The 14339-nt window shown below is 38.8% G+C and overlaps 1 protein-coding gene across 2 annotated transcripts in view; it reads left to right on the forward strand.

The window, feature by feature from the left end:
• The window catches only part of STK4 (serine/threonine kinase 4), a 68768-nt gene that overhangs the window by 13561 nt on the left and 40868 nt on the right, over nt 1–14339 (forward strand). For both annotated transcript variants that reach the window (XM_067554364.1, XM_067554365.1), the window contains exons 8-9: nt 779–907; nt 2776–2962. In XM_067554364.1, coding sequence (XP_067410465.1) covers nt 779–907; nt 2776–2962 — 316 coding nt within the window. The remainder of the gene's footprint in view (nt 1–778; nt 908–2775; nt 2963–14339) is intronic.

Below are 14339 nucleotides of genomic sequence, written 5' to 3' on the forward strand. Positions count from 1 at the left end.
TCCCCAGACTTTTGTCAGTGTTTCAAGATTTCAAGAGAGGAATCCTGGCATTTGACTATTAAGCCATACAGTTTACTGCTTAACTGACCCTATGCTTAGAAAAGAGCAATGTCTGATTGTGAATGTCAAAGTTCTCCATTTCCTAGCTATCCCAATTTTGTCTCTAGTCGTTCTATGACATCAGAGGCTACTACTTACAAGCAAAGCTAATCGGTTTCTAAAACACTCCCTGGGTTTTAATAACTAACCTTCCCTTTGCTGTCTTTGAGCTGATGGATGTTACCTGCACTCTGCACCATGTTAGAGGAGCCCTGGTTCATTCCTCTGAAGTACCTCTTCCTTTCTGTGACAGAGGTGCATCTTGGTTTCTGAAGCATTCTCAAGGGAATGTCTTTATGGCTTTTCAATTAATCCTTAGAATGTCAGAAGCAGAAGGCAATAACAAAGGCAGACTGTTGGCCTCTTATTGGAAAGCGACAGCCACGCTGTTATATTAGGTGTTTTATGAATTTACCTCTTTTCTAGATATGACAGTTCAGAAAAAAAGTATGAATGCAGGGTCATGCAGAAATGCCCTTCTAATCTGACCCAGTACAGGTCTCTTGTTTTCCATCACTAAAAGGCTAAATAATGAAATAAGTTTATAATAAAGGTTTTTTACTTGGTTGTATACTCCAACTGTAATTCATTAGGGATAGGCATAGCTCTGGGTAACAGTGTTTTACTGCTTTGTCTTTGTTCAGATTTGCTGCTTATAAAATATAGCTACTTTTTTTAGCATCCATTTGTTAAAAGTGCCAAAGGAGTGTCAATCCTGCGGGACTTGATTAATGAGGCAATGGATGTTAAACTGAAACGCCGGGAAGCACAACAGCGTGAATTGGATCAAGATGATGAAGAAAACTCGGTAAGTGTTTAATGGACACAGTAACTTAAAAATATTGGTGCTGATATACCTGAGCGTAGGGGCCTTTCCCAAGCTGCTCTAAAATAGTTTGCATGTTTGGTATAGTCAAAACTTCCTCTCCCCAGTTTTATGTAAGGCACAGAAGCCAGCATCACTGCTGCTTAGAACTTGTAGTACGAGCCATACTGAGCACAAGACTGGTATGCATGGATGCCCACTTCTGCCTCCCAGCTGTTGGAAAAATTGAAGCAATTTGGGATGGACTCAACGGCCAGTTTTATGTGAGACAACATAGCTAGTGCCAACACTGCTTGGAACTCCAGACTAAATGGGGGAATTTGTTAAACATGCTTACTCCTGCTATAAAGGAGCAGAACTCAAGTCCTTTGAGTCTTACCTCTATAGTAATGCAAACTTTTAGATGTTCCCATCCATCATCTGTCTCTGGCCAGGGACCCTTGTCCTGTTCTCTTCTAACCAGTGGTTTTAAGGCTGCGCAGTGCATTACACTGTGATATACTCAGCAAGCCAGCCTGCCTAAAGTTCAGCGCATGCATGTTGCTTTCTCTCGGAGGACTATGAACAGCGTTATTGCCAGCAGTTACAAGTTACCACAGAGGTTTTTCTAAGCAAGCACCTTTATTCTTAAAGTAAAAGAGTTAGAGAGAAACAAACAATAAAAGTTTCCATACTCACTCATCAGTTTCTGTACAAGTTTACCAGAGGTCACCCATCAATCTTTCTGTCCTAGCCAGGCCGCATGTCTTTCCAGCCTTTCTGCAAGGGTTGGCGTCCTCCTTGGGCAGAAGGTGCTGTCCATTTGCTAGATCAGAGAGACGGCCCCGTCTGTTTAAGTGCAGCGTTTTTAATACCAAAAACCCTTTCTTTGTCTGTTGGCCTCTGGAAAACTCACTTTGAACTAGTATGTGCAAGCCTCCCCAAGTTTGGTACCTCTCTAGAGCTGTTTACAATCTGATTCACCTTTAATCATTCTTTCTCCCCCGCGCTGTTTTTAGTTCCTGGTGAAGCTGAGCAAACCTTATGTCCTCTGGAGTTGTGTATAGTCCCTGGCCCACAATGATACATCACCCAGTCATAGCTTTCATACAATATGTCAGTCGTGTCGTCGTGTCCCCCTCACCCCCCCAACATACTGCATGAGATTACAATATGTGTCACAAAGTTAATATGTGGTAACAAGTGGAAGAAAAATTCTCTGGAAAAAAATGACTGGGTTTGATTTTAATGTACAATTCATTTTTTTTTTTTTAAAGCTGTGCAAATTCAGTTCCTTTCAATTTCTTAAGAGATTATCACTAGTGATAAACCATTTGAAATCCCGATTCCTAAAGACTTTTGATCTTCAGCATGTACACACTATAGACTGAATACTGTTACTATCTAATAACTGTTCAGTGATCTGAGAAGCAGATTTTAGTTGAACTATCATATCTGTCAATTTTAGAAATAGTAAGGGCTGAATGAGTATTGTGACTACACTACTCAGTGATAGGCCACCAAGTCAAGACAGATGCTGGCTGGCTGTGTTGGGAAACTTGTACTGCTAATATCTCTGCTCTGTTCTGTGGTTATGTGGAAAATGTCAGTCTGCAAAGTTGTCATCTCAGCATATTTCTAACAATAAGTAACGCTAGAGGAAAAGAAACGGAGAAGATCTTTCATTACTCATTTGGGGAAGGAAGGAGAAAAGAAAATGCATAATTTGTTACAACTTGTTGACTATACAATATTTTTGTAAGACTCTCAGATACCAAAGAAATATTGGAAGTTGGTATCAATTTCCTTTGAATGTGGCTACTCTTTTAATAAGATTGCTCAGTAAATGCATTTCTTGCATCTTTCTGCAGGAAGAAGATGAAACAGATTCTGGTACCATGGTACGGGCTAGTGGAGATGAGACTGGTACTATAAGAGCTGCGAGTACAATGAGTGATGGAGCCAATACTATGATAGAACATGATGGTACCCTGGAATCCCAGCTGGGTACAATGGTAATAAACACGGAAGAAGAGGAAGAGGAGGGGACCATGAAGAGTAAGAACTCATTTTTAGTAATTATATAGTCACTAACTTCACACACAAGTTAAAATGCACAGGTAGAAGTGGGGGAAAAACACATGAACGTATGCGGTCAAAAAGTACAGTGAGACCATAGTAGGATGAAAACTATATTTAAATTAAATTTAAATAAATAAATTAGTGTTTAACACTGCTGTTAAAACTGTGATTATTTTTTTTTAATCATTTGACAGCCCTACTTAAGATTATTAAAATAAATGTCTTATGTACGGCAGTTAAGGATGTTTTAATTAGTGAGTAATAGCTTTCAGCAAGCTGCTCTGCCTACGGGAGATATTAGTTTAATGTAACTTATGTACTTTCACTATGCTGTTTATTGTAGATACACATAGTGTTGCTCTAACTTCCCTTGACAATACCTACTAAATAATTATAAATTACCAGCTAAACTTCAACCTGGGTTTTCTAACTTTGAATTCAGTTAATAGTTTTTTCTGTTATGACATGTCAGTCAAACTTCCTGTTCCAAGGAGTTGCTGTTCATGCTAATGTTGCCACATAGCACGCAGAAGACAAGCTATTTGAAGTTACTAGATGCTCTCTCTGTTTCCCCTCAGTAGATGGGAGCATTTTATTAAAGAGAGAATTTACTTCTAAAAAGTGAAGTATTGTTGGTTATTTGTATTGTGGTAGTGCCTTGGGTTCCCAGTCATGAATCAGGGCCCACTGTGATAACACTTAACAAAAAAGATTAACTCTGTCCTGAAGAGCTTTGCAGTCGAAGTATAAAATGAGACAACAGCTGGATATAACATATAGAGGGGAGAATACAAGGTAACAATGAAAACAAAACTGATCAATGTGACAAATAGTGGTCCCAGCACACCTGCTGTCTAACTGTGTCTGGGAGGGTGTTGGGGGGGGAAGGTGTTTTTTGTAGGTGTTGTGGCAGAGGGGAGATTTAAGGAGGACGATGCTGTGGCTTTGCAGATGTTCACAGAGTTCCTTTTAGGCATAGAGTTGACACAGGAGAAAGTGCAACAGTACTTGTTTTTTTAAATATAAAAAATAGGCAATGAAGGTTGGTGTTGGTGAAAGAGAAGAGGTGGGGGTCAGAACCTTAATAGGGTGTGGTATGATAGGTAGGATCGGAGTAGGCCATGAGGGTCTTAAGTGAAGATGGGTAGCTTGTGTTTCAGCAAGGAGAGCCAGTGGACAGGTGTGAGTGATGTAGGTGAAGCAACAAACCAGGAAAACTACCTTTTACATTGACTTTTTCTATGGGTAAAAGTGGGGCAAGATTGCATTGGCCTACGCTGGAGAGAAGGCAGTTGAAATAGTTGATATGCAAGATGTGGTGCACCTGGATGGGGAGATTTAGCTGAGGGATGGAAAGGAAAGGCTACATCTTAATGATGTAATGCAGGAAGAAGTGGCGGTTCCTTTTCTCTTATCTTTTAGGCTGATATGATGGTACAGACTAATGGTTAATTTCTTCTATGATTGTCTTTAAAACATGATGGTTTGGAGAAATGCTGGTTCAAACAGGAACCTCTTTCAGCATAATCAGGAGCTGGGGAGATTCAATCTTAGCCTGACTGGTGAAGGTTTTCCCTGTTGTGGGATCTTCATGTTGAAGTTGAAACCTGGGCTCCATCAGCTGGAAAACACTTGCTGAGCATAATAAGTGTTCTGGAGAGTGGCAAGGCAGTCCTTGAGGAAACTGGGTCTCAGCCAGTTTGTGGCTTTAAAGATGAACTAGATAATGGAATCTGACTAATTGGTTTGATTTATATTTGCACCAGTCAGTTCTTGGAAGGTGACTACTAGATGCTGCATGAGCTTCAGCTGCCAGGTGGCCCCATAGGTTAGCAGCAAGTAGAGTGGGTTGCAGTTAAACTATACCGATACAAGTGATCTGGGAAAAATGTCTTTTTTTTTTTTTAAATAAGCATTATGAGATTTGTCCAGAATGCAATCATCTTTGTAACATTCAAATGTCTCATGACTCGTTGCTTAATCATGACAGTAATGTGAGTACTTGGGGATTTTTAGTATGTATAGTAATGTGCTTATTTACCATTAATAATGTTGGGGTCCTATTTACTATGGAATCAGTTGTGATCTAGACAATAGTGTGCAGCATCAAACGATAAACTTGCTTGCTGCAGGATCTATACTTCAGTTCCCTGGTCGTGTTATCATTCTTAATGTACCTCTTCTTTCTCTGTTGCACATTATCCCGATGGAGATTTTTGCAGAAGTTTTTTTAACTAGTATTTATATTCCATGCAGCGTAGCTAGTGCTAGATGCTGAAACTTTTCTAAATAATTAAGCATTGTGTGGTGAACCCACTGTTAGCTTTTACAGAATTTTAGTTTGCCCCGGTGAGTTTGCGAGGGGAGGAAACAGGTTATGCAGCTCCACCTCTAACAAGTGTGACAGGGACAGATACGATCCAGCACTCCCTTACATACTTCATTACCGTTCTTCAATAGCTACCCCTCTGGCTTAGAAGTCAAAATCTTTCACTATTTAACCTCTAACACTGCATTTTAATCAATTTGTGAGTCTGTCTGATTTGTTTTGTTTTGAGAAGTTCACCAGCTGATTTGTTTTATTTCACCATGTTCACAAACCCTTGACTAGCATTTGAAGTACCTGTTGTTTTGAGAATCATATCTCTTAGCAGCAGCTTCAGTTATGCGATGCTATAGATTGGTTTAATTAGTAATTGGTGATCCGCTGGAAATTCTTCCTTACCACGTGACCTTTGCCTTTCAATAACTGAGCTCTCATTTCTGGCCTAAAATGCCTTTCTGTGAAAGGTGAAATACTTTGTTACACATGGCAGGCAGTGATATCTCTACTAGTTTCATCAAATGACAGTCTGAAACAACAAGACTGTAAGACAAGATTAGCCCTATCAGTACTAGAAATAATCCCTAGTTGAAAAGTTTTATACATGGCGTATTTGCATGAAAGAAATCTAGAGGAGATATATTGACCTGGGACATAGACGATAAAATGTATCAAAAACGGAAGTGAGTCCAGCATAGCTTAAATGCTTTAGTATTTAGGAGGCTGTTCAAGTGTTAATGATTCTCTACAGCCTGAGTGGAAAGAGCTAGAGTATCGATGAACAGAGGAGTGGTGTTAACGGCTTGTCCAAGAATAAAAGGTGTGGGTAAAAATCCTTCAGGAATGAAGCATTTGGTACCCTGTAGAATAGAGTATATTTGGTTAGCTTAAGCAATTTTGCAGTCTTAAAAGATGGATTCATGGAATGATTTGAGTTCATTTTCCACAGACTTCCAGGAGAAACCTGGTCTCTTTCTAGCTAGTATTTTTCTGAGTTTAAGGGGAATGAGAAATCCTTTGCAGGATTAGTCCAAAAATTCTGTGATAACTTAAGATGATCTTGCTGTTGTCTAGCATTTGAAAATGGCTCCCCTCCCCTCCTGGCTTAGTCTGATGAGGTACTTCTCTCCTATGAAGGCTTCCAGAGCAACTTTGAGAACCCTTGGCATATACCCACCTGCTCCCAAGTGTAAAAGATACCAGCCATATCAACACAGGGAATAATCATTCCCTCGCCAATAACAGAGACCATTCGATACAAACATTCGATACATTCGATACATACAAACAAAGGCAGAGACCTCCAAGACAGAGACTAACTCAGACCCAGACATCGTCCTTGCAACCAGCAGTCATTTTGAACAGTCATTTTGAAGTCAAGGGTCTGAGACCCTTCCCCACCATTTCGTGCCACGGACCATCAACCCATACATCTTTGGACACTGATTGTGCTCTTTTTACAACATCTGCGCGTCTGTCATTAGACAGATGAGCACTAGAGATAATTTTGAATGAGCTACTCCATCTCTTTTATATCCATAACCACCCACCAAACCTCCCTCCCCATTCCTTTTCAAGAACCCCTCTAACGAGCACTGCCTGCAACAAGAAGTGTACACCATCTCCTACAGTTAGTTGCAGTGGAATATGTCCCACCACAGTATAGAAGGAAGGGATTCTACTCCCACTATTTCTTAACACAGAAAAAAAGTGGCGGTTGCAGGCCCATTCTAGGTCTCAGAAAGCTCAGTAGATTAGTTCGAGTCCAAAAGTTCAAGATGGTCACATTAGCCACAATAACCCCAGTGCTGGAATTGGGGGTTTGGTTCTCAGCCCTCGATCTGCAAGATGTTTATTTCCATATTACAGTTCATCCAGCATATCAATGATTCCCTCAATTCACAGTGGAAACAGAACTCTGTCGATACAGGGTACCACTACCGTGCCAGGGGTTTTCTCCAAGACCCTTGCAGTTCTGGTGGTGCACTTATGCAGGCAGGGGATGATAATATTCCCATATCTCAATGACTGCCTATTGAGAAGCCACACACGAGGCCTTGCACAATACCCAGAGCCCACATTGGATATTGGGGATCCCTTGGATGGTTCTGTGACAGAGATGAATATTCTTGGGGATTTACAGAATGGTTTGGCTCTCTCCAGGTAGAACGCCATCGCTCTTCTGACATCTAATGTGTGCCACCTGGCCTCCTGTTCATTCCAATCACAGACTCTCAAAATGGATCTCTAGCTGCATCCACCTATGCTACGAGCATAGCAAAATAAAACCACCATCAGGAATGAGAAGCCACTCCACTAGGGCGATGGCGACTTCCATCGCTTTCCTGAACAATATACCACATATGGACATCTGTAGAGCTGCGACCTGGGCTTCTGAATGTGCATTGATAAGACATTATGCAATTACACAGAGCTCAGGCACTGACACGCTGCTAGGCTCTACAGTTTTAACATCCGTTACTTGAACCACTTGACATCCCTTCCACCCACAACAGGGCACTGCTCTGCAGTCACCTAAAGTGGTACCCACAAGGACAGCACTCGAAGAAGAAGAGAAGGTTACTCACGCTGTGCAGTAGCTGAGGTTCTTCAAGATGTGTGTGTTTGTGGGTGCTCCATTACCTCCCCCCCACTTCAGAATTTGTAGCTAGATCTATGGTGGAGAAAGAACTGAGGGGTCAGGTCGTGTGTGCAATGGTTGAGGTGCCAGTGGCGCCATGAGACAGCCGTTGTGCATGTGCAACCCAGACAGGCAGTGCTATGAAAAATCTCCAGTTGATGGTGCCAGGACGCACTGACATCTAAAGTGGAGCATCCACAGTTGGACACATCTCAAAGAAACTCAGTTGCTGCCGAGGGTGAGTAACCTTCTCTTTTCAAGATTCAAACAGCAGAAATTAAAAAAAAAAAAAAAGGTGGGGAGAGGGGTTAATAAGAGAAAAGTCTATGATCATTCTCTCATTTTTGAGTATTTCTCCAAACCTCTGATATCACTTGTTACACATTCACTAGCTTCACACTAAGGGAAAAATGCTATCAAAATTCTGTTTTAACTTCAATGAGAGAGAGAATTGCTCTTCTTTGATGTAACTGATACATTAACTCAAAAAGTTGAACACTTTTAAACCAGTTGTTCTTAACCTATTCACCATTGTGGGCCACATATGCAGCTCTCTTTGTTATATGGGCCACATCTACACAATATATATACTACCTGTAGGGCTCTTCGGACATCACATAGATCGCAGCTGTGTGTTGGTTGGGCCGCAAGTGGCCTGTAGGCCACAGATTGAGAAACACTGATTTAAATCCCTTCATTTTTTACCTACTTTGGTTCACTTACGCTTTTACCTTCACTTAGATTGCTGCCTCAAAAATTTGTGATCCTTACAAACAAAGTAAATAGTTCCATCCTCCAGTTACTCTCTGTGTAGAGAATGCATGTGGTAATTTTACTTTCACAGATGAAGCACCCAACTTTGAAACCAGCATTTAATTTGTGATTAGGGACATCCTATAATGGCTACTGCAGCTGTCGTAGGATGTGTCTTAGCATCTAACCAGAAGAGGGAGCTCCAGAACAGGCTGCTGTTTGAATTGGAAGATAAGCTTCTAAACATTTCAGTGTCTGGGGACTACCTCAGCCTGAAGACTGAATTTGAGGTTCCCAAGGTACAAGTGGTGTGGTAGCATCCCTCTTGTGCACACTACTTTCATATACATGTAAATTTAATACCATAATTTCAAGAGGACCCAGAGCAGCTTGGTTTCATTCAGCATTTTTGCTTTTGCTGTCAAAGGAGTACCTCCATTTTTAAAAAATCATTTGTCTTCAACACAGATTGACTTATTGATTTCATAGTTTGGAAAAGTACCATATCAGGTTAAAATTTAGTTTAAACTCCTTTTCTTTTCCTCTCAGCCTCTCCTCCAATAGAATAATATTGAATTTGAGTGCAGTCCAGTGCATTGTCCATATTACTATTCCTTTGTATAACTGTTTCTTGGGGAAATGACCTAGGCAGTAATCTCTTAACAGCTTGCAAATGCCTTTCTTATGAATTGCCTCAGGCTCCATTTTTCAACTTTTATTTCCATGTTAATGTTCTTTTGATGTTCAGTTAAATTGATTGAGCTGTGAAAACTCAACCTGCAGCAGAACTCTTTTGAAGAAGGGTTTTTCATAATCTTAAATAAGTAAAATAATTATATTTTTAATGCATGGGAATTGGAGAATTTTCATTAATTCATATATTAAAAGTGGTATGTCTTTCAAATGACAATTGACGTTACAATTCGTGGTAAAGAGTGTTCAGGTGAATACAATACAAAGATCTAAATTAGTAGTAGAATCTTTCCAAGGAGTCTGAAACTTTTGGATGCTTATATTTTTGAGTAACTGCAAAAATTGCATCAAAACTGGTTAACTCCACTCTTTTTTGCCATCTTGTACCTTCTAAAAGAAACAAACCCAAAAACCTGCCTTTAAATTAAAAAGGGTCTGTGAGGTATTAAAAGGTCATGTTTCAGATAAAGGTTTCTGTGGAAATTCTGAGAAGCGGTGTCCTCTAGCAACTCATAGTTTGTGTAATGAAACTTTCAGGTAGTCATACTTTCTATTCTTAGGTGAATTGGCTTATGTTTTTTTAGAATTTGATAACTTAAATATGCTAGATTTAAAGTGTACTTGTTAACGTAGGGTTGAATACAGAAGTACCAAAATCCATCAATATACTATTGGCTTCTTAAATAGTATTGGCTACTTAAATATTTTACAATTGCTTGGTTTTGTTTTTTCCAAAGAGATACTGAAAACAAATATTCAAACATTTGCAAATAACAAAACAAAACAAAAAGTCACTAGATATCCTAGTCTGTTGTGCACTATCCCTTGAGTGTTTGATTTTTCTGAGAACTGCAACTATTTAAACTGCATTGCTACCCATCTTTTTGTTGTAAATCCATTATTAAACTCACATCAAATAACCTGTTAACTATTTTGGAGAAACTTTTCATTTTACCATTTAATAGCTAGCCTTCTGGAGTGCTAAGGAAGGGCACTCATTTATAATATCAGGAACTCTCGTTATGCTCAGAGACTGGATTAATTATTTTAATATAGCCACAAGTAATCTTTTTTTGGTCCTTTTTTGTTAAAACATCTATTAAACTACACTTCAGCCAGTCATGAACTCAGATTGCTAGTGGAAAAAAAGTTGGTCTTTCCTCTTTAAAGATAAATTTCACTACTAGTCATGCAATTGATAAGTTACCGTATTTAGTTGTTAAAATTTCTACTCTTATCTCCCAGGCGCGCAGTGTGTGGTGTGTGGTGTGTGGGTGTCCTGCTATTTGCTAGTATTCACTAGCTAGTATTCACTACTGAAAATCTTGTCTTACCCACTTCTTGCTTTTATTACTTGCCCATAGAATGGGTAGGATTTGAGATGATGGAAAACTGGCACCTGGGATCTTTTTAGGTCAAAAGAGTAGAGCATACCTGATGTGGCAGGGAAGATTACAACCCAAGAAAGCAATATAGTTATCAGATCTCATAAGCAAAGTAAGAACTAGCTCGATCAGTACTTAATTCTGCCCTGTCTTTCTTAAAGGGGCCTGTCGCTGTGGCATGTAAGCATCCAACAAAACATATGATGGAGTCTGAGTGTCCAAAGGGGTGTCTTTGTGTGTTTGGGTTTTTTGGATATAGATGAGTGAGGCTCTTTATTGTGGCACTTATCCCATGGAAATCTTTAGTGTACAGCAGCACCAGTGTGACATTAACAGCTCTTGTAGCACCATTCCCTCTATCCTATGATGTAAAATATGTCTCCATTTTGTGATTGTGAAAGATCCCATGGCACTCCTCACAGAGCAGGTGCATTGGCTTCAGTGTCTTATCTAGATTCCTAATCAAATGATTACATGAATTCATCTGTAATCACCAATTAAAACTGTATCTCTTACTGTATCCTAAGATGGTAAATGTTTGTTCTGTTAAGAAATCACCTTCCATCCTAGAGATGGCAGCATTTCATTAATGAGTGAAATTGGTGTGTGTCTGTCTGAATGTGTCTGAGTGATATGTGTGCTGCAATTTTTTTAGGCAAGAAGTGTCATCTGAACATATTATATTTTTGATAGTGTTTTGTTAAATGTACAATATAGTGATATTTTAACTTTAGCTAAGTTTAAGTAAAATGTTTAAGTGCCAAGATTCAATAAACCTTTCACTAATTAGAAGTCTAATTTTTCATGTAAAACAATGTTTTCTCTGTAAAAACCGTAATTTAAAATGCAAACTGCATAATTAAAAGTGGGTGACTTAGAAGGCATCCAGTAAGTGTTAAACTTGACTGTCGTTGCAGATGAATCAAGTATTATTGATCTATACTTATGCGGCAGCTCTAGATGGTTTAATATCAGTAGTTATCTGAAGTTGTTTAGTTGCCTGCTATTGAAATTGATGATGTGGTTATTGCAGAAGTATGTTATGGGCATTTCGATTGCATTTTTCATCTGCTGTTCTGCGGAAGTTGACTTTCCATAACACCATCTCTGGTTTGTTTATTAGGTTATTCAAAGTATTCAATGGCATGGCTTTCTATCTAAAATTAATTGTACCATTTAAAAGTAATTGGAACATAAAGCACTATTAGCATTATGCCCTCAGATACTATGATGAGTATTGTATAAATACCTAGATTGACTAAACACCTCCTTCCCAACTGTAGCATTACTCTGCTCCTGGTGATGCACGATGAATGTAAATGTCCGCAGATAACTTTCTTTCAGTGCTGGGCACATTTCCCTGTGCTAGTTGTAGTCTCTATTACTTTTCATCTTAATAGTACTCCTGGCAAAGGTGACTGTTTTTTGTTTACTTCCCATCTGTGCAACAGGAATATCATGTCATGTAGCTAGCTGTGAGTGCAGCTGTGTAGACCAGTGATGAGAGTACATATACTGTCATTTTGGTGTTGACAAGAAAGTGTTGTGTTTTTTAGCAGTGGGATAATGAAGTCTTCTAAAACACATTGTGAATCTGAAGGTATTATCAAACAGATTATGTTTTTTTTAAAATGGGTTAAATTTGGGGTTCATTTTCAGTTCTTTGCATGCTGAATCTTATACAGGGCTTCACCGTTATTAATAAAGCTGATAATACATGAACATACTCCATCCAACATTCTGATATTGGAAGCAGACTTATAGAAGTGTTTAATGTAGCAATCTTAGCTGTATAGTATAGTATTTACAGTACTTTGTAAGAAAGTACACTTGCACTAGTGTACCTATGAAGGCCAGTGATAGAAACCGGGAGAGGTTTTCCAGACATGACCAATGGCTTGATCAAAATGGGGAACACGAGTAATGGAGTACTGAGTAGCATACAGTGGACTGTATACCCCAACAGCATCTTGAAAGATTTAGAGGAAAGAGTTATGATTTATGATTTGACACATTTATGATTAGACACAACTTTATCCCAAAATAGTAAGTCCCATCTGCAGGTGAGCTGTGACCTACCTGTCTCCTCTAAGAATAATTAAGAGTTTATTTCCTGTGAGAACCAGAGTGAACTGTGGAGGAAATACCCTCCTCCTGGGAATAAATAGTCCTCAAATAAAATCTGAAACTTCTTTGATCAAGGAGAGTGCCATCTTTAAATTGGAATTCCTATCAGCCATTACTTATGCTACTGAGGATCTATTTCTCCCAAAAGAATAGCAACCAATGTGATCAGCTTTTGTCTTTAGTGAATAAATTGTACGGCCAAAAACAAGTGGAGACATTTAAAAAATGAAGGTGCTGACATGTCTGTGCTCTCATTCAGTTGTATACCAATCAAAATCCTTAGATGGTTGTACATGAGACCCTGGATATGAGAGATTGCAACACATTCAAGTAAAGTTGCTTCTGGGTAAGATTATGATATGGGCTAGGAACAAGTTATCAACTTGGAACTTGTCACTATTTCCCCCTTGTTTTTTTCTGCTTTTGTCTCCAACACCAATACCTCCACATATTTAGCCGAATGACTAAAGCAAACAAGCTGAGAGAGAAGAATTCACTTCCAGAAAATCCTGTGGTGATGAATGGGGAGGAAAATAGCCTAGTAGTCCCTTTGTTTGCTTATGGACTAGTATAATATTGTTAAAGTTCTTAATAAATTATAGTAAAAGAAAATGTTAGAAAGGGTGGTGCATCACAGAACATGCAGAGAGCCTTTTTTCATTTTATAGAAAGATTCCTTTATCACATGTGCCATACGCTTGAATTTTGTGCCATTAAGAACAAATATTCTTTCCTTAAATGAATCTAAGATGATTTATAGTTTACAAAATAGATTAGTTTGGATGCTTTGAATTAATTGTAATGTTCCTCTGATGCTTTGCAGTGGTGGCAGGACCCACCAAGTACATTTTATATTTCATTTGGGTCTGAAACAAAGTTCCTCATAGTCATTAAAAGACTTATCCGTGTAAATTTAAGGAGGTTTGAAATGCTGTGTGCCCTGCACTTTATATGGGTGAATTCCAGTTCATGTTACTAAGGGGTAGGAAATTAATTAATGGTGAATACTTTTTGCTGTAGTTGAATAAATTCACTTCTTTCTGCTATGCTGTAGAAATGATGCAGTTCTGCTAATCTTTATTAGCTTCTGTACAAATTATCCTGAGCAGCTGTTAAACTTCAGTTATGGTTCTCTAAGGAAAAGCTTGATGCGAACAGAACTACAGTTTCCATTTGAAATTTGCATATTAATGAAGCATTTATTGCATGTACTCATCGGGCACTATTATTGTTAAATGCTTAGCCTAGACCTCTGACTATAAAACTATAAAAGACAGCAATGACTTTTCTGATTTTACTTTATTTAAAAAAAAAAAAAAAAAAACCCAAAACTGACATTTGTTACATTCTTGCAAAGTTTGATCAGAAGCTCCTCTACACAGGGACTGTATATTCCTGGGCATGTATGATGCGTAGCACAGTGATTCTTAT

This window comes from Emydura macquarii, unplaced genomic scaffold, assembly GCF_026122565.2.
Source record: "Emydura macquarii macquarii isolate MOO-44397 ecotype Brisbane River unplaced genomic scaffold, CSIRO-AGI_Emac_v2 contig_1483, whole genome shotgun sequence".
In the NCBI taxonomy this organism is placed as follows: domain Eukaryota; kingdom Metazoa; phylum Chordata; order Testudines; family Chelidae; genus Emydura; species Emydura macquarii.